This window comes from Desmodus rotundus, chromosome 4 (assembly GCF_022682495.2).
Source record: "Desmodus rotundus isolate HL8 chromosome 4, HLdesRot8A.1, whole genome shotgun sequence".
NCBI lineage: Eukaryota > Metazoa > Chordata > Mammalia > Chiroptera > Phyllostomidae > Desmodus > Desmodus rotundus.
The window spans coordinates 130,015,026-130,040,497 of NC_071390.1; the positions used below are offsets into that span (position 1 = coordinate 130,015,026).

General features: G+C 36.2%; 1 protein-coding gene across 4 annotated transcripts in view; it reads right to left on the bottom strand.

The window, feature by feature from the left end:
• Positions 1-25,472, bottom strand: part of G3BP2 (G3BP stress granule assembly factor 2) — an 81,082-nt gene continuing 55,610 nt past the window's right edge. For 2 of the 4 annotated variants that reach the window (XM_053922346.2, XM_024579433.4), the window contains exons 2-12: positions 16,162-16,280; positions 13,021-13,102; positions 12,072-12,245; positions 11,459-11,549; positions 10,672-10,774; positions 10,048-10,228; positions 8,965-9,063; positions 5,056-5,158; positions 3,897-4,025; positions 3,218-3,336; positions 1-2,930 (exon numbers count right to left, since the gene is read on the bottom strand). In XM_053922346.2, the coding sequence (XP_053778321.1) occupies positions 2,658-2,930; positions 3,218-3,336; positions 3,897-4,025; positions 5,056-5,158; positions 8,965-9,063; positions 10,048-10,228; positions 10,672-10,774; positions 11,459-11,549; positions 12,072-12,245; positions 13,021-13,102; positions 16,162-16,256 (1,449 nt within the window). In that variant the 5' untranslated portion in view covers positions 16,257-16,280 and the 3' untranslated portion in view covers positions 1-2,657. The remainder of the gene's footprint in view (positions 2,931-3,217; positions 3,337-3,896; positions 4,026-5,055; positions 5,159-8,964; positions 9,064-10,047; positions 10,229-10,671; positions 10,775-11,458; positions 11,550-12,071; positions 12,246-13,020; positions 13,103-16,161; positions 16,281-25,472) is intronic. The other 2 variants (XM_053922347.2, XM_024579453.4) reach the window with 1 other exon arrangement.

The window sequence follows — 25,472 nt, forward strand, 5'->3', positions numbered from 1 at the left end:
TAAATGCTGCAGACATCAGTAGTTTATTGTTTGTTTAGTCCAAACACATTCAAAATGGAAACTGAAAGAATACTTTCCACCTGAAACAATTAAACTAGATTCTACTAGCATATAATGCTTAACACATTACAGCAATAAAGATGGTAATCCGTTGTCTCCTATACCTACTAAAGCCAAGATGGTAAAGCCAATTTGGTTGCAATAGTGTCATAAGGATAGAATATTACCATCAAAAAAAAAAAAAAAAAAAAAAAAAAACCCAAAACCCAGCAAATAACAGTAAGGGTAGATGAATATTTTTATTTTTACTCTGGTTCACTGAAAAGGGGACAAAATGTTAAAGGTCCACAGTACGGCAGGTGAACAATCACCATGTAAACTTCTCCATGTGATGTTTTAATGATGTATTCATGGTACGTAAAGACTGAAGCTGAATGGCTCTTTGCTCTAATTTTCTATTACACTTAACATCCGCCATTACTTTTGGTGTCAGGACAGTTTTCATGAGTGGCAGGGCAATATCCTGGATTTGAAATTTTATATACACATATGAAATGTGAAGAAATAAAAGAGTAAAGGAAAAATATACAAAAAAAACACTGACAATAAACCACTCATTTAGAAGTAGTTTGAATAAAGGCTTCAAAACTCAAAATTTTCTACTAAGAACTTCAAGTACTATACATCAGAAAGTGTAAAAAAGTGTCTTAAACAGGAAAAGAAAAATCCCTAATTAAGCCCCCTCAAATGGAAACTATTAGATATCTGTGTCCCCAAAATATATGCAATAGTGCAAGACTTTTCCTCAAACATGGAAGACCTCATTCAAAGGAAAAAAAGTGAGATTTAATTTCACCTATATTGCCCAGTACATGAAAGACAAAATATGTGCATCATTTGCTAGTTTACTACATAGCAAACAGTTTTCATAATTCAAAACCAGTTTGCTCTACTATGTCAAGTGCATTTTTGTTTTTACCAAGACAGAATGGAGAAGTCTTCCATGCTAACAAGCAGCTTTAAGTGGTCACACTTATTTACCCCACTCCTAAGCTTGAAACATCAGAAACTGGTATGTACCAAATATTTCAAGCATAAAATTGAATATACTTTGCCATACTTGTGGTTTACCAGCACTTGCTATAAAGACAGACAATAATCCAGCAGCTACAAACTTTGCTCACAGAATTGTTTAGAGATTCATGTAAAAATAAAAGATGTCGTCCCAGACTTAAATTCAGAGCCACTCGGGTGCTGACATCAGTTCAAGAATTGTGCAAAATGAATGACAGTTCCCTGCCCCCCAAATAGAAAATGCGAACACTTAAGAGCTGCTGTTCTTTTCTCTGAAAATTGCAGTATCCTCACTTCAGGTTTACTTGCCATTTATGGAATCTGACTGCTTTTAAAATGTCACTAAAAATGTACATCAAAGTTGACTGACTTTTCCAAGCACCTCTCAAGTGATCGCTTCAACGTTCACATTCATGCTAAGAGAAAAGTCAACAAAGAGATTTACTCAAATATCTGACTTCCTCCTTCCCTCTCCCTCCCAAACACACAAGACTCCCTCCCACAGAGAACACAAAGTTGTTAACTAAAGAACCAAGTAAATCATATACTAGTCAATTTTACTAATTTTAAAGATACTGCAATTTTTATACACTTCAATGATTTTTCAACATTTTGCAGCTGTTTGGCTTTGCAGCACAGCAATTCATACACTATACTGTACAAAATTACCAGCAAGACTGGAATGATGTATTAATAGAAGGCACCATCATGCTTATTACATTACCAGAGAACAAAAATACAGTAAAGACAATTTTCACTGTACACAGCTTAAAGAAAGAAAAAAGGGGAGGAGGAGTGTGTTGAGCAGCCAGCCATCCCTGTATTGAAGAGGGGCAGGTAGAAAAATCTTAGATATGGAGTTACTAAATCTGGTCTAGTATTCAAGACCACAGCATTTGAAGTTCTGATTTTTGTTATTTAGTTCAAACTAAATGATTTCCTTGGGAATATACTTGTAGTCTTGTTAAGGTTTATGTGTACACACGCTGGTCACAGCAAGCAGATAAAATGCCCTCATCATTCACAAACTATTCTCTACTGGAAAAAAGGATGAAAGGTTTTTTCCCCCTGTTGCCTCCTGTTGCAGATGTCAATGTTAATGAGTTCGGAGTACCCATTAGTGCATTTTGATGAGTGCATAACAAGTTTCTGTTATTTTGGGGGGAGCCAAGAAAAAAGGCAAGATTCTCCAATTGCACTATTTGTGTTTCCAACATTAATAAGCAGAAACAGTAACACTTAAACAAAATGTGCAGCAGAAGATTTTTTTTTTTTGACTCAAAGGACCTGAATTCAGTTGGGCATGTCCTTTTAAAAAGTTCATTTTGATGTAGATAGTTTAAGATATGGTCATTCCTCAGTCCTTAATTCTCCAAGTCTAGATTTATAAATTAACAATGTGAATCCTGGTGTAAAATTGGGGAAATAATGTCCACCTCAATTTAACTCATAACCAAAAGATGCTTTTCACATCAAGAAATGATCAAAAAGGCTGTGTCACATTCCAAAGCCAAAAAAAATTAACAAGAATGCAAACACGATGAGTAATGTACCACTGCCGAGACTTTGTGAACAGTGGGGCTTCAGCGACGCTGTCCTGTGAAGCGGCCTTCCATCTGCCCGGTTCCTCTTCCAGAGCCAAGTTTTTGTGCCATGCCACCTCTTGGAGGAGGTCCTCTTCCATCTCGGTCACGCATCATACCACCACCTACTATTCCACGTGGACCACCAGGACCTCGATCATTGCGCCTAATATCCCTGCGATCATCACCACCACCTCTAGTTTCTCGCTCTCTTGCAGCTCTTGTTTTTTTCTCTTCCACGTTTAAACGCACTTCCCCTCGAAACATAATTGGCTTTAAAAGGGGAGAAAAAGATTTACATGGGCAGGTTAGAGAGTAATAGTAAAGTATTGCCTTGCACATGTAAATAAGAAAATCCTAAGAAATAAATATAAAACGATCCACACCTCAGACTTTGAAACTACTAACAAATCTTTATTCTTTGCATAAATACCATTTCATAGTGAACTATTTTGTTTTACCATTAAAAAAAGATTTTCTATGGTTTAAAAATGCACCAGATTAATATTATATACAACAGGAATAATAAAGTCTTGAATTATGCCCTTTAAGTCACTTACTTTTGCAATTAAGATTCTCTGAACTGGTTCAGAGTCATCAAAAACCACAAAACCAAAATTTGGAAGCTTTCCCCCAACACCCTTGGTATTGATGCGAAGTTCCACAACGTTTCCAAAACCTGTGAAAATATACATTATACCAAGGGTTAAATATTTTAACAGAATACTTTGTGGCCTCAATTGTTCAGGATGAATGACCTTAATCTCCTTGATCCATCTCAAAATAAAAGTTGCTAGTGGCTATATCCAACAACTAAGGTACACATTCACTTACATAGGTCATTCACCTAAGATGCCAACAACTAGCTGGACTGCTTGTTTTCTTGCCCTTCAGCATCTTTATTACACTTTTCAAAAGAAAAGTTACCTACATAGTTTTAGAAAGACAATGATATTTTCTATTCTGACTTATAGCTGCCAAATGAATCCCACCTCCAAATTTAAGGCTGATTCATCCAGCTCTTTCTTCTAACCTCTAGAGAACCAGGCCAGTCAACACTAAGTACAGTCACTGAGAAACATCTGATATAGCCTTCAACTCCCTTCTGATAAGAGATTGGTACCTGGAGATATACAAAGTATATACAGAAATAAATGGTTCAAAAAATTCTTATTAAACTATGAAAAATGATCCGTTTTTCCCTCTTAATTCTAAGATAAAGCAAAATAAATCACTTACTCATGAAGAACTCTTTCAGTTCATTTTCATCAATATCATGTGGCAAGTTACCAACAAAAAGTTGATGACTATCTGGATAGCGAATTATTCTACGGTTGTCAGATTCATTCTGTTCGATATCTCCTCTGCCTGAGAAAAGGAATAGATACTTATTGTGGAAGTACCTTCTCTGTTAGATCTACTCATCTGATTGTATAAAAGTCTAGTGTTACTAGTACAAGGATTCCTCCTTAATCAAACTCTTGCTATTACCCAGGAGCCAAATAAATTTCAGATAGTGAAGTATATTTGTACCAAATGTTTAATATTTTGAAATACACAAATTATTTAATCTTTGGTTAACATATGAAATTACAGTCAAATCACTAAACTTAAAGTAAAACTTCATGTATACAGCAATGTGTATGTATGTTAGGGTGTTCATATACATACATACAGACAACATTAAGTCTTATTTGATCCTCAGTAACACAAGGAACACAGGCATATAAGAAATGCATTGCCCAAGAAAAATTTGTGTTGTAACTGAATGACATAAAAGCAGCTCATAATTTAAGGGGTCTCACCTAAAATCATAAACTCGAATCAGTGAAGATAGGACAAACACTAGCCTCCATTACTTCTAGTTTAGTAACACTTACCTTATACTTTATTTTTGTGGAAAAAGTTACATGTTCTAAATTTGATGTACATAATCTCCCACCTCCTCCCAAAAGCAATCTAAACAGACCTATAGAATTCAAATAGAGGTGCTGCATGTTATTAGCTAATAATGCAAACATGGCAACTTAAAACCTTAAGACAATCAAAATAAGAACCAGTTTGTGCTTACTATTTGTGAAGAGATAAGAGTGCTAAAGTAATAGAGTAGGTTACTGGCACTCAGTTTTGAATTCTTAGAACCAGTGACAATAAACCAAATACTTGTTTCAAAATTACTGCATGCCTTCAAAATACACATCTCTATGGCACGACAACTAATCCTCCCCTAAAAGTTAGTTGTGTTGCCCCAGACTGAATTTTAGCAGGTTATTTAAACCTTTAAGCATTCTGAAAATAGAATTTGGGTATAAAAACACATAGTTTTTAAGTTCGGCCTTTTTCAACTTTTCAAGTACTAAACGATAAATTCTGAAGGCTACAGGAGGGACTGACTTACCTGGTCTTGGTCCTCTAGGAGGGAAACCAGGTCGTTCTCTAGGTCGCTGTTCACGCACACGAGGTGGCTGAGACTGAACTTCCGGTTTAGCTTCAACTCTCGGCTAAAATACAAGGGAAAAAGCACATTATAAAATGTAAAGGAAAAACATTATAAAGACATTCCACAGGAGAAAAAACAACTAAAGCAACTATCAGAAGTCATTAACAGGCATATAATGGTAATTTTAAGTTTAGAATGTTTTTAACATAGTGTCCATGTACATAAAAAATAAATTTTTAAAAAGATATTCTGTACCAATCTAGGACTGTAGGGTAGGTTTTGTTTTCCCACTCAAGGCCATATAACTCACAATAAGCTTTTTTTTCCAACCACATTTTAAAAATAAAGTTACATCTACATTGAGACAGCATAAAAGGTATTCATACAAAAATCCCAAAATTGCAAGATGAGCCAGCCACTCCATGTAAATACATATACAAAAGAAAAGGCCACCTTTTTATCTTAGGAAGACAAGAATGTATGACACATACTTTTTAATTATTTACAATGACATATTCAGTATTCCCAATGTCTTCAGATTATCTACTGCCCAAACATTTGTGGTCCAAGGAAGAAACAAAATACATGCACCCTCAAAGGATGCTGAAAACACTCAGTGGGATAGGAAGAGCATGTCTCAAGTCAGAAAGCTTGTAATTTCAGTGCTGTCTTTATGGCTGAGCATCTCTAAGGACGTCAGCCCTGGCAGTGGCTCAAACTCTTTCATATTTATATAACAGAAGTATCATAATTTGCAAGGACAAATTTTAATACAAAAAGTTATGCTTCCTTCAAAAATGACAATTTATTGTAAACGACTTCACCCACTGTAACTTCTATCCTAACAGGTTTTAACATATTCGTCTGACTCTTCCCGAATTCTATTTTCTTCTATGTAGATTCCCTCCTCCAACAAGATGAAGTTGTTTCCCATGTTCTAGAATTTTACTAGTTAAACCATTTTAACTCTCCAAGTTTTTCAGTTATTTATATGTATTTATTCCTACAAAGATCACAGCTTATTTCTACACCACCTAAAGAACCAAAACAGTATTGTTAAGTATAGATGCCTAGTAGCTACTGATTCACTTAAAATTAATTCCCATTTAGTTTTCTAACCCAAAACATGTAGAAGAATGTTCTATGCCTGACAAGGGAACCTAAGTTACAGCCCTGAAACCACTGCTTATCTATAGCTGGAATTTAATGCTGTCAGATAGTTTGACGCATGATGTGATGCCTGAAAAAGTCAGTTATTTAAAAATTTCAACTTAAGGAGGCCTAAAAGCACAACTTAAATATGACTGTAAACAGAACTGAAGAATAAATGTACTCTAATAAAGTTTTGAAGAAGCTAGTGTGCTTAGGAAATTAATTTAAAAAAGCAAACATACATTTTAATTTAAAAATCTCAGAAAAACTTCAGACTCAATTCAATCCAAATGGTATCAAAGAACTGAGGCACCCTGACTGATTCAAATTGTTCTCAAAACAGAGTACCAAAACAAAACCACAAGTAGCAAAATAGAAAAGTTCTTCATTATCCTTTAAGGACGTCAAAGTAAAAACATAAATTTAAACAATTTGTTAACACCTTACAAATAATTCATACTTTGATTTAACAACCTATGTATCAGATGATGCCAATGCAAGAAAAAACGAAACCAAAATTCTAACAAAATCCCTTCAACGACTGATTAATATATGTTAACTAAGCCCACTGTACACTTGTAAAATTCTCCAGGCTAAATTTCATGATTCTAATTAGATAAAATGGCTAATATGCCACATATTATTTTAGGGCCTTAAAATTATTTCCACTAAACCAGAAAGTGTGCTCACATGACAAATCCCACAAACGAAAAGTCAAATGGAATACAATATAAAAATGGAAGCATCAAATCAAGTCAATAGCAGGTAAAACCAAAACTAATAAACACATCCTTCAATTTAACAAAAGCTATTTAGATAAAATAATCAATTTCCAGACAAAATATTCTTTTACCAAGAAATTAACTTACCTACTTCTAAATTAAAGCCTACCAATACCCTGAGATTACATTTTTCTTTTATTAATAACCTATGCTAAAACTGTCAAGAAAAGGAATACTACACCAAGGTACAAAAATAAAATTGAAAGGTTATTAAGTAAAGTGGAAAACCATGAATCCATTCCGAATATAGCCTAAAGAGACCAGAAATTTATTTTAAAGTTTAAATTATAAACATTTAAATATTTTGTTGTAATAAGGGTATACGCTGGGAAATACAATCTAGTCTTCTACATCTCAAAAACTACAAAAAGTAAAAAAAAAATTTTTCCTTGGGCAAGAGGTTAGGATATAATAAAATGTAATTTAGGCATGCTTAAATATAGTACTTTTCTTAAATGTAAATAGAGATACATTCCCCTCCAAAGGGCTAAAGAAACCTATGCAGGTTTGCATGAGTCACATATGGACTCCGGTGTCCATGATGTCCAACTGCGTGAATTCAAAACCCACTCCTACTATTTATTTATAAAACCTGCCTGACCTTAGGTGAGGTATTCTAGGCCTCAAATTATTTAATTAAGTGGGAAACAGGAATAGTAATAGTAATCACCCTAACAAAGTAGTTATGAGGATTAGATGAAAATGAATATAAAGTGCTTTGACAATGCCTGGTACAATAAGCATTAGTTAACTTTTAACTACCAGTAAGTTTAAAAGAAATGTAGCCAACTCTCTCAAATGAAGTAAGAATTCAAGGGATTCCAAGTGCAAATCTGATAAATCAAGTATTTCAAAGCACATCCACAAGTTACTTATCAGGTCTTCAAATGGGTTGAAAAGCACAATCAATACTTGGTAAATTAATTTTAAGAAAGATTACTAATTTGTGATCTGTGTATGTAACTCAGCACTTCCTGAATAAATAACTGAGTATCTTCCTGAATATCTAACTGAAAAAAACAACATCAAAAAACAAACAAAAAAACCCCAGGTTATCATGAGGCCATGTATTCTATTATGTTACCTGATTATATGGTACCAACACAAGTAAGACTTTCTAATAATTACTGGCTACATTTGAAACTTCAAAGTTTCATTGTTTAGAGCATATTAAGAGGTGTACACAAACAACTCTATGTGCCCTAACCATTTTAAATATAAATTTTCTAGTGCAATTCAGTTTAACTCAAAATGTAGATAAAAGAATTGGACACTCTTTTAAACTGTGCCTATAAGCTTAACTTAAATTTAGTTAATTCTAAGTATATCTAATAAATATAGTAGGCAGTGTCTTATTTTGAATGTTTTGAAAGCTCTGAAATGGGTATAATGACAAACAGACAAAAAGCAGAATATTGGAATGATCAGTTAAGGTGAACACTACAGTCATAAGTTGGTACAGGCTTCAGTTAAATGGTGTGAACCACTTATAGATAAAAAAGCTCAGGCAGTATTATTTTTAAAGTATTCTATTTTTTAAAAACAGTGATTCTTTATAATGCCACACTACTTTGTGCCTTTCCAAATTTCTTAAAATATTTGCTGAATAAAATTTAAAACTTTTTAAAAAGGAACTTTGTTTTGGTTATTTGAAGAAGCCTTTTAAATGACAATAATATAAATATATATATATATATATGTATGTGTGTAAAACCAACTTAATCTGCATTTCATACACCCAAACCCCAAATACCACCTAGGTAGATGATGAATGGAGATTTGGCATTTAAAGTGGGTGCACTGACATTTAATACAATTTTTTTTTGTATATTTAATTCATAATTTCTGATTGACTCATTTAAAAAAGTATTAAAAAGATAAGCAATTGGCAATGTAACAAGGATACAATCCAATGTGTTCACAGATTGGTTACCTGTGAGACTGGTGCTTTAACATGGGGTGGAATTCCAGAGGAAGAAACAGTACCACTAGGAGGCAGGTTTTTACTGGTCACTGAAGCCCAGGAGAAAGCCTGCAGGAAATGCAACAAACCTAGACTACTAATCATGGAAAACCACCAACATTCCTATAGGGAAACTTCCAAATATATATTTTTTTCACTTCTAAACTATTGCTCTATATTGGAGGATTCCTAAAAGAAAGGCACACACACACATGCCAGTCTATGTGCCAGCTTTCAAAATCTCATTATGCAAGATTTGATGATTTTTACTGAACTGCTAAATAAATCCACGAGCAACTTCCTATATGCCCTAAGTAGATGAGCAAGTGGCACAAAACCACTAACACATACTAGAAAAGTCAGAGCCTAATAGAATCAATTTCTTTCCCCTTTAGAGAAAAACAGGGTGTGTGATGGTGTTAAGGGAAAAGGAGAAGGATAGGAAAGAAGAAAGTACTAGCTAGAAACTTTAACAAACATTCACAAATTGAACAAAGTATCTCCTCTCACTACTCAAATATACTTTAACCTTCTACTTTTACAGAAAGATAAAAGATGTATAGCTAGGCTTAAATGATACATTATCAATCACTAATGTTTCCAAAAGAGTTTAATTGGTGTAGTAAGGAAACTGTTCCCATTTAAACCAGAAATAACAGGTATCTCCTCTTCTAATAATAAACCAACTTGTTTAAGTTGGGAAATTGCATGACCCCTTCACCCATGTACAGGACTTAATACACAATGGAAGAACAACTCTCAGGTTTATACATGGACCCAAATAATTTCATAAAAGGTACTAAGCATTGCATACAGACAAAGATTTATCTTAAACTTCACTCTGAGGGGCATTTTTTTGGAGGGAAAAATGTGATCAGACTTCCTCAGGATTACAAAAAAACCCCACAAAAAACCACAGCTTCTTTCATATACATAAAAAAGTATAGTTTACTATATTAAACAATTTAACATAACAGAACAAAGGTCATGCTTCAATAATAGCATCAAATATGAAAGTGTGAAGTTACAGATTAAAGAGATCTTTGATCTAACCTTTGGTGGTTCTTGTGGCAGAGAAACAGGTTCAGCAGGAGGAGGAGAAGTGGACTTCTCCTCTAATTCTTCTAAGTTCTTCTCTTCCACGGGCGGTTTCAGCTCTTCAGTCTTAGTTTCAGATTCTGGCTCAGGTTCAGGTTCATGAGACGATTCTTCCAAAGGTTCCTCTATGCCATTACTACAATAAAATATTTTATTCCCCTTTCAGTATGAGAGTGAAATGATCAATTCAAGTTAAGATAAAATTCAGTATTCCTCTAACATAATGAGCAAAAGTCCACTAAGAAGTAGGAGGCAGAAGGGAATCATACTCTCATGAAACATTTTTCAAACCCACTATCTTAAAACTGGATAATTAAAAAAATAAAATAAAATGCTCACTCTCTGTGTTATCCCAACATTCTGCATTATCAGTATGTGTTCAGTGTTTTGGGCCAAACCATGATCAATTTTTTAAATTAAATAAAAACAATTATTTCCAAATTTCTTGCAAAGCACTCAAATACTGCTGATAGGTAGCTTTATCAAAAATTCACTTCCAGCAGTAATCAATCCTAGGAACAAAACCCACCCGACTGCATTAGTTTAGACCAAATTTGACCTTGCAAACACTATTCTTACGTCACAGGGTGAGCTTCATAGTATCCACTGTTAGTATTTTCTTGTACAGGTTCTGGAGATGGCTGCCTTTCTTCTTGCTCCTCTTCTACTTCATCTTCTGATTCTGACAACACATAATGCATCATATCGTTTTAAAAGAGGCTTAACACACAATTTGATATCCACATTTTTAATGATTAAGGCAGTGAGATGTGACATTAAAAAAAAAGGCGTACTTTTCACAAAAGCATTCATTTGCAATATTCCCTGTTCTCTTAAAAATCTGAAAAGCAAGCCAACATGATGTTTGCTATTTACCCTATTTTTTTAAACGAAATCTATTAGTAAGGAAAGGGTAAGAAATAAACAATGAAGTTATAACTTAGTTTCCTTTGTCACATTTATTCAACAAAACAAATAATGATTAAGAAAGGAAACAACTGATGTATCCAATGGAAGATCAACTAAATAATTATGACACAGCCAAAAAAAAAAAAAAAAGCAAACTTTAAGCCAACATAATACCATTTTTTGTTTATAAAAATCAGTATTGGTAAGGATAGGTTCCAACAAAATTCTGTAACAGGCACCGAACTCTTAGTTATCTATAGAGGATGAGATCGAGGAGAATTTTTTCTACTTTCTATGTCTGACTTTTTAATTATTTCATATAATGAACACCTATATCATTCATAACAAAAATCAAAAGGAGAAAAGGGGTTTTTACAATACAGGAAAATTTCTTTAAGTTTCATACTTTTCCCTAAAGAATGAGGAAGGAACCCTTCTATCTCAAAAGTAACCTTACCTTCATCAAGTTCTGGTTCAGAGTCACCAAATACTTCATCCTCATAACGAAACATATCATTGTGAACGTAAAACTTATTTGGAACAGATCCCTATAGAAAAACAGCATCCAAATACACCGTAAGCACCCATAAAGGTGGCATAAAATAAAAAGAACAAATGACACAGCATACACAATTTCTATTTTTGTAATACAGAATAATGAAGACTAAATATAATTTTCTAAAGTTGAACATGCTATATGATGTTAACAAAACTACAGATCACTCAAAAAATACTGAAACTTAAAAAATGTCTACTCAATGTAAGAGAACCAGAACCAATTAACAAATGAAACTTTTCCATTTTGTTTAATATATTACCTGTTAAACATAACATACTTTTTGTATTATTTCTGTAATCTTAATCATCTAGTTACACATTAGTATCAGTATCTGACTTTTATGTCTAGTCAAAGAGCACACACACACACAAAGCTCAAATAAAGTATATCAACAGGCCCAGTACTAATTTTCAAAAAAGCTACATGCACATCTAAACTGGTAAGATGAAACTCTCTGGACATGTCAAGCAACTAATAAGAACCAAATACAATCATATAAATAAAAACTTACTTCAGGAGCCAGAACAAAGGTTTGCATAAATTTCCTCTCTGGCTGTCCACTGTTGGACAGCAAACCCATGACCTGGACAACTACTCCATCACTTAAGGTTGCATGAGCATCCACATGACGAATTTTGGTATGACATTCACTGAAGTTCAGAGATAATACTTTGTGGTGTATATCCTTTATAAGAAGAAGGGAGAAAACAAAAATTCTTATGATATTCCATTACCTAAGCAATACTACAAGAAAATTCCACTGATTTCTTCCTCACAACCTATAGAATATTTACTTAAATCTTTCTGCCTAACTTGAATCCATTCTATCATGCTATGTGTTACTGCCAGACTGATGTTCCTAAAACTACCATTTTCAACATGTTAACTCCTTACACAAGAAATCACAATGGCTATCTCTTATTATGCAGTAGTATAATATACGGGCTTTATATAGCTTTGTCCCACTATCTGCATTAGATATTTAGTCATTCACACAAAACGTGTTGTATACTCCTTGACCTTACATCTAATTTTACTGCGTGTGTGCCGAGGCCATTTCTTCTACTTTTAAACAACAATCCTGTAAATGCAGAGTCTATTTGAAATCCCACATCTCATCCTCTACAAAATCATACGGAGTATATATACTTCTATGCATTCCTGTTTAAAGTTAAGGTTTAGCCCACATTTGTATAAACTTTAGTAAACTGGCTCAACTGTTTCATGTATAAAATACATCAAGGATATAAAACATTCCATCTTCTCCTTTGTATCCACCCCTAAACCAATGTAAATGTTTACAAGAACTCAAAGCAGAATTGACAATTATTGTAACATAAATCCTAGTTACAACTAATGATCACATTCAAGAAACACATGGGCACAAAAAGGCTATTTTTCAAATATCTATTTTAACACACACAAAAAAAATAAAAAATGTATATGAAACTGATACTTACATTTTGGCCATAAACAGCCTCCTGGGGCTTTCCACTAGCATCTACTCCACCATGAACATAGGAAGAATTCCTGCCATAAAACCTGTAAACCATTGATAATGATGAACACTCAACTGTCAAGGGAAACCTAAGAGGCAGTACAGTTCCAGTGTCACACAGACCTAATTTCCAGGCCTGGATCCCTCATTCATTAGTTGTGTAATCTTGAGCATACTTATAGTCTTGTACGTTTACCTTGGTTATAAACCAAAACAATGACTACCCCATAGGGTTTTGTAAGGATTAAACGAGTAATGACAAAATTCTCAGCGTGTCTAGCACACTGAATATACCATACACTCAAATCACTAGCTACTCTCATCTAATTCTTGTCACACCTATTTTTTTTTTTTGTTAAGTGGGAAAATAATAAGGTATTTGTAATACATTCTACATACTGACGCTATAGTAATTGACCCCTTTTTTCCCCTTTGGAAACAAAAACTCAGTTATCTGGACTTGTTTGGGAATCAGATGCTGTTTAACATTCTACTCCAAATTCTAAATGATTACTAACCCTTGCAAAGCCTTAGATTCAGTTTAGATTTAAAATGACAGAAATAATTCAGAGACTATGTAAAAAATCTATATTATTATAACAACCTCATGAAATAAGGGCTATTATCTAAATAAGTAAAATAAGGATCAGAAGAAGTTAAATTAACCGCTAAGATCACACACCTTTCAAAATGCAGCAGCTGAGACATGAACCTAATAGGTCTGATTCCGGAATTCATGCTTTAAACTATATTTTAAAGTTTATACTATTTCCTCTCGTGTAAAACTAGCAAGCATGTAAACTGCTATGATTTTACTGGAGGACAATTTGGATCTACGTGTGTAGGAGGTCTGTCCAGAAGGTATCCAGCCATGTATTATGAAAAAGAGACATTTACTGAAGAAGGTACAAGATACAAGAAACACTGTACAGAAGACAATGATGCCTCAGGCATTTTGGGTCCTCACAAGTTCTCCCAATCACCATAGCTGCCCTGTTGTATTTTCCTGAATCCTCATTGATGGTTTGAAATCTCTTTCCTTTCAAAGGTGATTTTAGTTTTGAGAAAAGCCAGAAGTCACAGGGCACCGAATCTGGGCTGTAGCAGGGCTGAGTCACCTGGGTGATTTGATGTTTCACCAAAAGCTCTGCACGAGACATGATGCATGAGTGGGCACAATGTCATGATGAAGCTGCCCATCACCAGCTGCCCATAGCTGCAGCATTCTGAATCATTCAAATAGCTTCCATGGAAGAATGTTCAAACATAACACAAAATTCGATGCACATTCATTGCTCTACTTGCTGTTATTTTGAATGCGAGAGCCACACAGTACACATGCTCACTCAACAGCGTCTACTGCCCCCACTGACAAGTATAGTGAAGTTGTCACTGTTCACATATGTGCATTCCAGTCCACTCTCCTTGGCTCCCAGGTTACTGATGTTGTGCATACTGTTCTCATTCTATTAACAACAGCTGAACTTTTTCTGGACACACCTCTTATCTAAAATGCATTTGATTTTTTAACAATTTGACTTCTAGGAACTTATCCTAAAAGTGCACAAAAATGCACGTGTTAACAAGTGGAAAATTACAAACCTAATTTTTATTACTAGGGAAACTGGATACATGAAGTATAAAACAGAAGTATGTGCTGCTGTATTTAAATGATGGTGGAAAGTCTAATTGTTTTGAATTTTACTTTTTTGTCACCAAAAAAAAGTTCCTTGTCAATATAATGCTATTACCTACATTGAAAAAAAACACTTAATCTCGAATTAAAAAAGTCCCTATTAATTCTATTTCCCCCCACAAACTTCTCACATACACTGTTGAAGAAGAATGCCTTTATTTTTATGATTAGGAAAATGTACAGGTATTCGTTTTGGAGTTGTTATATAAAATGTCTCCTGGAATAACACAGAGTATTTCACATATTTAACGATGCAGGGTATATTGCAAAATTTAACTTAAGGATCCTCATAATATCCTCATAAAGAGGATTCCCAAGATAACATTATACAAGGGGGACCCAAAAAAACCTGGAATTTATTTATAAAAAACTGTTATTTATTTTTATGTTTAAACTTCAGTCACCTTCAAAGTACTCTCCATTTGATGCAATACAACTACTGAGACATTTCTCCACTTGCTCGAAACAGTTTTTGAACTCATCAATTTTGATGCCTTTTAGTGCTTCTGTCATTTTTTCCACCTCTTCCACATCAGCAAAAACATTTCCCTTTAAGGACATTTTTCTTCCAAGGAAACAAAATAAAGTCAATGGGGACAAGATCAGGTGAATAGCGAGGGTGGGGCATGGTGGTCATGACATTTTTTGGTCAAAAAATGCTGAACTCTCAGCGTGGTTTAGGCAGGTATACTCATAAATCACCCATCACAATATGGGCAAACGCATTCAGAGTCTTCAAAAAAGCATCCACTAAAGCCAACCGCAGCCTCTCACAACACCACCAGCTGGTGCACTGATACAGATGGGTTCCTAGAACACTCACCTAGAGGGAGAAGCCTGTACTACAAGGGGTTCAATCTCATATATTTATTCTTAACTCTTACTTAACCAGAGTGTTCTACAACAAATACTTGCAAAACCTAATACTTACTAAAGTCTCACATCTTCCACTTGCTAAAATATATCAGAAAAAATAGAAACTATAAATACTACTCATCTATTTTGCAGATCAAGAAATTTTCACAAGTATAATCGCGTAATGGATTCATTTCCTAACATTGCTGTAGAGAACTTTGAAGAGATGACTTAAGCCCATGATTTCAAATTGCAGATTGGAACTAATTAGTTCTCAAGCCCAAGGTTTTCTTAAAATTAAACATAAAGTACCAGAGGATAAATGCTTGTGCACACATAAGCATGTGTAAATGTGTTATGAAGTGTTCTTCTTACTGTGGATTTCATAAAAAAACTTGAAAAATACTGGTTTTAGCCATCAGATAGTTAAAAGTATTAGATATGGCTTACAAAGATACTGTCAAGACATGAGACAAGAAAGACAATATGTAAAGTCCTATTCAGAAAAATAAAACTAAATAAAAATACTAAACGAATCCATTTAAAATTTACCTGTGTAAATATTCTGGAGCTTTATTCAGCAAAGTATAATATTGCCTCACAAACTCCCGCCCTACAAGCAGCGGACTGGGCTTCTCCATAACCATTTCTTTGCTGCACAATGTCAAATGCTAAAGGAGCAAAACACAAGATTAGTACGTATTAGAAAGTCATCTTTGTAAACTTCCAAGAAATAATTTATCTGAGACATACAAATGGTAATAAAAAATTAATACCATTTGTTAAAAAGTAGTTTACAATGGCAAAACAATAAACTCTCAACGACTACTGGTAACCTCCAACATCTGAATCTCCTGTCTATTTCTTCACCTCCCTTATCCTTCAAAAGTGGGAAGTAGCACAGTTCTTATTCCCAAGACAGTCCAGTGCTGCCTCAGATGGTAAGAAAACCATAACCAAGTCTTTCCATTCACAGCATCTTTTTTTCTTTGGGGACCATTATCTGTGTCCTTGATTCTTTTTTGAAAACTCTAGGCAGAGGGTATACAGGGCAGGACTGGGAGATTACACTCATTGAAAAAGTACTGACCTGTGTCTTCTTATTTTCTCTCCTAGGAATTTATTTCACTGTTTTCAAAATAATGATTACCACTAAAAATCACCATCACCAATAATCTCAGTGATAAAAACTCAAGATAATCGTTTTTATGTTTGTTGTCTTTCTAATCTTTCTTTCCATTGCTTAAGCATCTAAACCATATACTGTTCATAGTAAATGAGATACACTGGAAACAAGACAAGACTAGCCCTGAAGGAGTTTATAGTCTGCCAGGAAATATAAACAAGCAAGCAGAGAACAGAATATGTTAGGTGCTATGCTAAAGTTATTTTTAAGCTAAAATCTCAAAGATAAAGATCAAGAAACAAAATAAACTTATAAACACAACTTTTCACCATTTAAAGTAAATGACTTACGTTTATATCCTCAGAACAGTCAAAATTATAACATTAGGAATTGGAGAAGTGAGGGGGGAAAAGAAAATTTAAGTATTACTTGTTAAAATTATACAGTAGAGCCTACAGATAAGACTAGCTCTTTAAAAGCCTATAGACTCCCAATTCAACTTTCACATATACTATCAGCTTCTGTTTTTCCTTTTGTAATTGTCCCAAAACTCTGTCTATAAACACCCCAAAATACTTTAAAAATTTTATATAATGCCTCACTCACTTTTAAAGATCGTTAATTCACTGCTTCCAGTGGCAGGGTGTGCGGAATGGGAGTAGCAAGAAAAGAACCCCTAGTGTAGCCCAAGAAGCAGGCCAAGGAGGTAAAAGAGGAAGATGAGGCATGAAGGACTTTCATTTGCTACATTTAAAGTAACAAAGCTAAGTAACATAGTATTTTCATTTGGAATGATGTAGAAGGGTGAAGAATAGTAGGCTTACCTAGTAAAATGTTATAAACTAAAATTTTATGAGCTAAAATGTAGAAAGTACACATACTTTAATACTGTAACAACTAAAGTTAAAAATAGTATGTGGGAAGATACTAACTTATCCTGTGGGGGGAAAAAAATAGGTACAAAATAGTTTTGTTCAAATGGTTAAAAGTCAGAAATAGTGCTGTTAGGGATTGTTCCTGGGGTTGGGGATTCTCATTTTTCCCTCTTTCTTCTCTGTATTTCCAGATTTTCTACATTGGCACTTTGTCATTTACCCCAAATCTCCCATCACATTTATAAGGTACATATTCACCTAATATTTTTCTGGCTTACATATAACCAAAGTAAAAAAAGTAACCAAATACACTTATCAGTATCAAAGAAGGGGTCAAAATGCACTAAAAAGTCTGTAGATCAGAGCTAGCAGTAACTTTTACTTGATTATTATTCAATAAATCATTTATTCAAAGGAGGTAACTTGAAATGGTAAATGAGAAAAGGCAATGCCAATCTGGTAAAAGTCTAAAAAGCCATACATAAGAGGCTATGCAGAGCCTCTTTTTTAAGGTGCAGGAGGCTCCATGATAAAATGAAATAAAGATGTCACTCAGGATTTTGTTTAAATTAATTACACTGGCAAATATAACTCACAGATCAGTTACTTCTTTACTGTAACTCTGACTTAAAGTGAATCTGAATTTAGAAGGCTAAAAATAATTGGTTGATAGAAATCAAGCAGAAAGGAAAGGTATTGGGGGGAGAAGGTAGAACCTAACTGACTGACTGCTCTATTTTTTAATGACAGACTAATTTACATGTTCTATACATGGAACTGCCATCTCTTCCATCTTTCCACTTTATCCCAGAGTAGGGAAAATAACAATTCAATAAATGAGGAATGCATCAAAGAAGCACTAGGGATAAATTATAGATGAACCACCAAACAAGGTAGTTTGGGATTTGGATAAAACTGAGCAATATAAAGTTTTGTTTATCATTCACGCATGGCCAATGTATATAAGAAAGAAGTGTGAGAGGAAGATGGATCCAAATTACAGGTTCAGAATAGTTAAGTCAGGACCTTGTTGGACCTCAATTTCCTAATTTACAAATGAAGACATGATCTCTGGTCAAGCCTACAAGACTATGAAGCCTGATTGACCTGAATCAGGAAGTGGAGCCCTCATAACATCTGTCTTTGAAAACCAGCAAGGCTTACAGCTGGGAGAGCCAAAGGGCCGTAGGAAACCCAGGTTGCACTCTTTCTGAGTTCTGGCACAGAGGGAGCAGTCTGAAAAGCGGCTAGGTCATACATGACTAATGTATGTGTGATACATTGACTAATTTTAGCATGTGTGCTGGAGGGACAGGGATCTGTTGGAACTTGCTAGTGCCACAGGTGCTGGTGGGTACCATTCTTCCTCTTCCTTGAACCTGGCTGGTCCGACATTGTCCATTAACCTTGCTAACACTGTTCGTCCAACCCTGGCATTTCCCTGAGGGCCTACCCATGGTAGCACCCCTCTAAAGCACCTCCTGCCCTGCCACACACAGTGGGCAGCATCACTCAGCACCGGCACACAGCAGTGTGTCTGCAACAGTGGCGGTGGGCTTTGCAGCCAGCCACATCAAAGCCTTGCCCTGCATTCCAGTGAGCCTGCAACAGTCATGGCCACGCCTCACAGCCAGCAGGCCAGATAGCAGCCTTGCCTGCTAGTGTGTCCACAGAAGTTGTGGCCCAGCCACAACAGGAAGCTGTACTACTCCCCCCTCTAGACCACCTGGTTCTGGTGACAAGGGGGACATCAAAATAAGGGCCCCACAGGAAAATAAGGCCAATTTTTCAAGACCAAGAGATTTAGCTTACCTACCTAATATAATACATAGAAACAGACAGGCAAAATGAAGATAGAAAAGAATATGTTCCAAACAAAAAAACAGGATAAACCCCCAGAAAAAGAACTATATGAAACTTAAGTCGGCTGTCTACTAGACGAAGAGTTCAAAGTAACAGTCATGAAGATGCTCATTCAACTGTGCAGACAAACGAAGGACCTCAGTCAGAACTTCAGCAACTTGAACAAAGACCTAAACACTCTAAGAAAGGACATGACACAACTGAAGAACGTAACAGTTGAAATAAAAAAATCTTGGCAGGGAATCAACAGCAAATCTGAAGACACAGAAGAATGGACCAGCAATCAGGAAAACAGGATAGTGGAAGTCGCCCAACTGGAAGATCAAAAAGAAAAAAGAATCGAGAGAACCAAGATGGCGGCGTAGGTAGACACACTGCGCCTCCTCGCACAACCAGAACTGACAGAAAATCAAACGGCAAGGAAGTCCGAGACCAAGGAAATAAAAAATAAACATTCATCCAGACCGGTAGGAGGGGTGGAGACAGGCAGCCGGGGCGGAGAGGACTCGCGTGGCTGTGGTGGGACCGAGACTGGCGGAGTGTGGGATAAACGGGGCAGGCAGTCTGACCATGGGCAGACCCTGCAGCCCCACATTCGCGCACAGATAAACCGAGAGGGTCAGACTCAAGAGTGGCAGAGAACGGGGCAGGCAGAGCAGCGGGTAGCACCCTGAGGCCCCACATTCGCGCACAGATAAACCGGAGAAACAGTGGGGAGCAAAGCAGACCGCGCAACCCAGGACTCCAGTGCAAGGAAATAAAGCCTCAGACCTCTGATTGAAAACACCCATGGGGGGCTGGGGCGGCAGCAGAAGAGACTCCCAGCCTCACATGAGAGGTCACCATTGGAGAGACCCACAGGGGCCTAGACTGTGCACAAGTCCACCCACTCGGGAACCAGCACCAGAGGAGCCCAATTTGATTGTGGGTAGCGGAAGGAGTGGCTGAAATCTGGTGGAGAGTGGAGTGGGCACCCGTTGCTCCCTCTCCGCCCCCCCCCCCCCACGTACAGCGTCACAGCACAGAAACCAGCGTACCCCCGCCCCTGGTGAACACCTAAGGCCCCTTAAAATAACAGACGAGTCAAGACAAAAAAAAAAAAAAAAAAAAAAAAAAAAGGCCCAAATGACAGAACACTTCAAAGCTCCAGAAAAAATACAACTAAGCGAGGAAGAGATAGCCAACCCATCGGATGCACAGTTCAAAACACTGGTTATCAAGACGCTCACAGAATTGGTTGAATCTGTTTGAAAACCAGATGAAAAAATGAAGCCTATGCCAAGAGAAACAAAGGAAAATGTACAGGGAACCAATAGTGATGCGAAGGAAACTGGGACTCAAATCAATGGTGTGGACCAGAAGGAAGAAAGAAACATCCAACCAGAAAAGAATGAAGAAACAAGAATTCAAAAAAATGAGGAGAGGCTTAGGAACCTCCAGGACATCTTGAAACGTTCCAACATCCGAATTATAGGGGTGCCAGAAGGAGAAGAGGAAGAACAAAACATTGAAAACTTATTTGAACAAATAATGAAGGAGAACTTCCCTAATCTGGCAAAGGAAATAGACTTCCAGGAAGTCCAGGAAGCTCAGAGAGTCCCAAAGAAGCTGGACCCAAGGAGGAACACACCAAGGCACATCATAATTACATTACTTAAGATTACACAGAAGGAGAGAATCTTAGAAGCAGCAAGAGAAAAGGAGACAGTTACCTACAAAGGACTTCCCATAAGACTGTCAGCTGATTTCTCCAAAGAGACCTTACAGGCAAGAAGGGGCTGGAAAGAAGTATTCCAAGCCACGAAAGGCAAGGACCTACATCCAAGATTACTGTATCCAGCAAAGCTATCATTTAGAATGGAAGGGAAGATAAAGTGCTTCTCAGATAAGGTCAAGTTAAAGAAGTTCATCACCACCAAGCCCTTATTCTATGAAATGTTAAAGGGAGTTACCTAAGAAAAAGAAGATCAAAAATAGGAACAGTAAAAATGACAGCAAACTCACAGTTATTAACGACCACACCTAAAACAAAAACAAGAGCAAACTAGGCAAACAACCAGAACAGGAACAGAACCACAGAGATGGAGATCACATGGAGGGTTGTCAATAGAGGAGTGGGAGGGGGAGGGGGGGAAAGGTACAGAGAATAAGTAGCATAGATGATAGGTGGAAAATAGACAGGGGGAGGGTAAGAATAGTGTAGGAAATGTAGAAGCCAAAGAACTTATAAGTATGACCCATGGACATGAACTATAGGGGGGGAATGTGGGAGGGAAGGGGTGGGCAGGATGGAGTGGAGTGAGGGGGGGGGGAATGGGACAACTGTAATAGCATAATCAATAAATATATTTTAAAAAAAAGAATTAAAAAGAATGAAGAAGATAGCATAAGGGACCTATGGGACCACATCAAGTGTACTAACATTAGAATCATAGGGGTCCCAGAAGGAGAAGAGAGAAAGGGACAGAAAGCCTATTTGAAGAAATAATGGCTGAAAACTTTCCTAATTTGGCACAGGAAACAGATATCGAAGTCCAGGAAGCACAGAGAGTCCCAAACAAGATGAACCCAAAGAGACCCACACCAAGACACATTATAATTCCGTTGCTGAAAGTTAAAGATAAAGAGAGAATCTTAAAAGCAGCGAGAGAAAAACAACTAGTTACATACAAGGGTATTCCCATAAGACTGTCAGCAGACTTTTCAACAGAAACTTTGCAGGCCAGAAGGGAGTGGCATGATATATTCAACATGATGAAAGGAAAAAGCCTACAACCAAGAATACTCTACCCAGCAAGGTTATCATTCAGAATAGAAGGAGAGATCAAGATTTTATCAGACAAGCAACAGTTAAAGGAGTTCGTCACCATGAAACCAGCATTACAAGAAATGTTAAAGGGAATTCTTTAAGTGGAAAAGACCCAAACTAGAAATAAGATGAAAAAACATGTACTGGTAAAGGCAAACATATAGTAAAGACAGTAGACCAACCACTTATAAATGTAGTATGAAAACAATTAAAATGGCAATAAGCACATACCTATCAATAATTACTTTGAAGTTGACTAAGTGCTCCATTGCAAAAACAGGATGTCTGAATGGTTAAAAAAAAAAAACAAACAAGACCCCTACATATACTGTCTACATGAGACTCCAGATTGAAAGTCATACAGAGACTGGAAATAAATAAATGAAAATGAAAAAAAAAAAAAGGAGAAGCTGGGCTAGCATTATTTACACTAGCCAAGTCACTGAAGCAGCCCAGGCGCTCCTCACTGGATGAATGGATAGAGGTGTGTGTGTGTGTGCACACAATGCACTGGGGTGTCACTCAGCCATAAAAGAAACAGATCTTGCCATTTGCAACAAGACGGATGGACCCGGATGGTATTATGTTAAGTGAAATTAAGTCAGAGAAAGACAAATACTGTTATCATTTCACTTAGGGGTGGAATCTAAAAAACTAAAATGAACAAACTGATCCATAGATAAGAGAAAAACTGGTAATTGCCAGAGGGTTGGGCGGTGGGGGTATGGACAAAAAGGCTAAGGGGATTAGGAGGTACAATGTAAATAGTCATGGGGATGTACAGGACAATGTAAGGACTGTTAATATCACAATAACTTCATATCGTGACAGATGGATAGTGGACTTTTTGTAGAGATCACTCTGTAAGGTGCATAAATATGAAATCTCACTCTGTTCTGCACCTGAAATTAATATAACATTGTATGTCAACTGTATTTTAATTCAGAAGAGCTTTACATTTCAGAATAAAAATTAGACATGAAACAAACAAAAAATCCCTGTGTATCTTCATCAGTATTCTTTTATTCATTCCTGTTTCTTAAAATGTTTCCTCTCCATTTGCCTAGACTAATTCCTGAAGGGTATTTCCAGGGAAACTGCTCTATGTCACTATCTTTTCTAAATCTCTTAATACCTACCTATAACCCACTAAGAGGGAAGTGGAGGACAGGAAGAAAGTTAACACATATACACAAATAATATAGAAGAGAAAGTTACAGCAAGCTTCACACTGATACCTACAATATGCTCAGTTTTCTTCAATTTCAAAATAAATACTTAAAAACAAAACAAAACTGTTATCGTCTTGGCCAGATGGCTTGGTTGGAGCATCATCTCAAACATCAAAAGAATGTGGATTCGATCCCTGGCCTGGAGGCAAGTGATGTTTCTCTTTAACATGGATGTCTAGCTACCTCCCTCCCTCCCTCTAGAAGCAATAAACATATCCTCTGATGAGGATTAAAAAAAAATTAAAACTCTCAACCAAAGTTATTACCCTCTATTTTTCCATGACTAAAACCTCAGCTTTTAGTTAAGTACTTAGGTTTTTGTTTACTTTTCAGTTAAAAGTCAGTGAAATTACTAGATATACATGGGACTGCTCCCAAAGCAAACCACCTCAGACTAGTATAAATGTAATGTTGAAAATGAGTTTACATTTCTGTTCTACTTTGTACAATACAAGTTAAGTACTGGTTGAACAATAAATGGAAATTACAGGAAGGTGCCCTGGCTGGTGTGACTCAGTGGACTAAGTGCCAGCCTGTGAACCAAAAGGCTTGCTGGTTCGATTCCCAGCCAGGGCACATGCCTGGGTTGCAGGCCAGGTCCCCAGTGGGGGGTATGGGAGAGACAACTGATCAATTTTATCTCTTGTACATAGATGTTTCTCTTCCTCTCTTGTTCCTGTCCTTACCCCCTCTCTAAAAACAAATAAAATCTTTAAAAAAAAAATCAGAGGAAGATAGATTTAGGTTCAATATAAAGCAATGAAAGAATAACCTGAAAGAGCTTATGAACAGCTAGTCCCTACTAACTGAACAATTCAGCAGAAATATAGTAAATATACTCATGTATCTAATAGTTAGATTAGGTTGCTCCAATGCCAGGTTTCAAGAAGTCTATTAACAAGAACACCTTGCACTCCTTCTCCATACTTTTCCATCTAATGATTGAAACCCTATGCATTCACATTTGGGTCCAGCTAAAATACTGTGCTCTGAAAATGTCTCCTATTTGCTCAGTAGAATATAACTGTCTTTCCTCTGATTTCTCAGATTACTTTGGGTCTTTATCATGGTGTTTTATTAATCATATTCTACCCTAAATTACCAAATATGCATCTGGCTTAGTCTTCCTCTTTACTATTCCCCTTTCACATATTATAATTGAGCTTTCCCTTAATGTCATTTTCTAGAAAGTCACAATTCTTCTCAAAAATCCAATGACCTCTCCTAATGCTTCTAGATTTCTACAATTAGGCAATAACATATCACTGAACATTTAGAGTAACAACTAACATAAAAATGTAGAAGTACTAACTGTTTACAAAGATACAGAAAGCTGGTAGGAATAAAAAATGTTACAGTCACTTCAGAAAACAGTACAGCAGTTTCCTATAAACTTAAACATGCGCATCTCATATTACCCAGCAATCCTGCTCCTCCATATTTACCCAAGAGAAATGAAGCATATGTCCGAAGACCTGTACATTGTTTATGGCAGCTTTATTAATAAACAACAAAACTATGAACAACAGAACAACAGTAAATACATATCTATCAACATTTGAATCTAAGAACAAACTAAGCAAACAAGAACAGAGTTAGAATCATGGATATGGAGAGCATTTTAATGGTTACCAGATAGGAGGGTGGTGTAGGGGAATGGGTGAAGAAGTGAGGGGATTAAGAAGTACAAATAGGTAGTTACAGAATAGCAAGGTGTACAGGAAATGTAGTAGCCAAACAATTTACACACGACCCATGGGCATGAACAATGGTGTGGGGACTGCCTGAGGGAGTGGGGGTTGCTGGGTGGAGGGGGCAAAGGGGGGAAAATCAGGACAACTCTAATAGCATAATCAATAAGATATAATTCAAAAAAACAATAAATGAAAATAAGCACTCAAAACCTGGAAACAACAAAATGACCATTAGCTAGGTTAATGAAAAAAGAAATTGTGTGG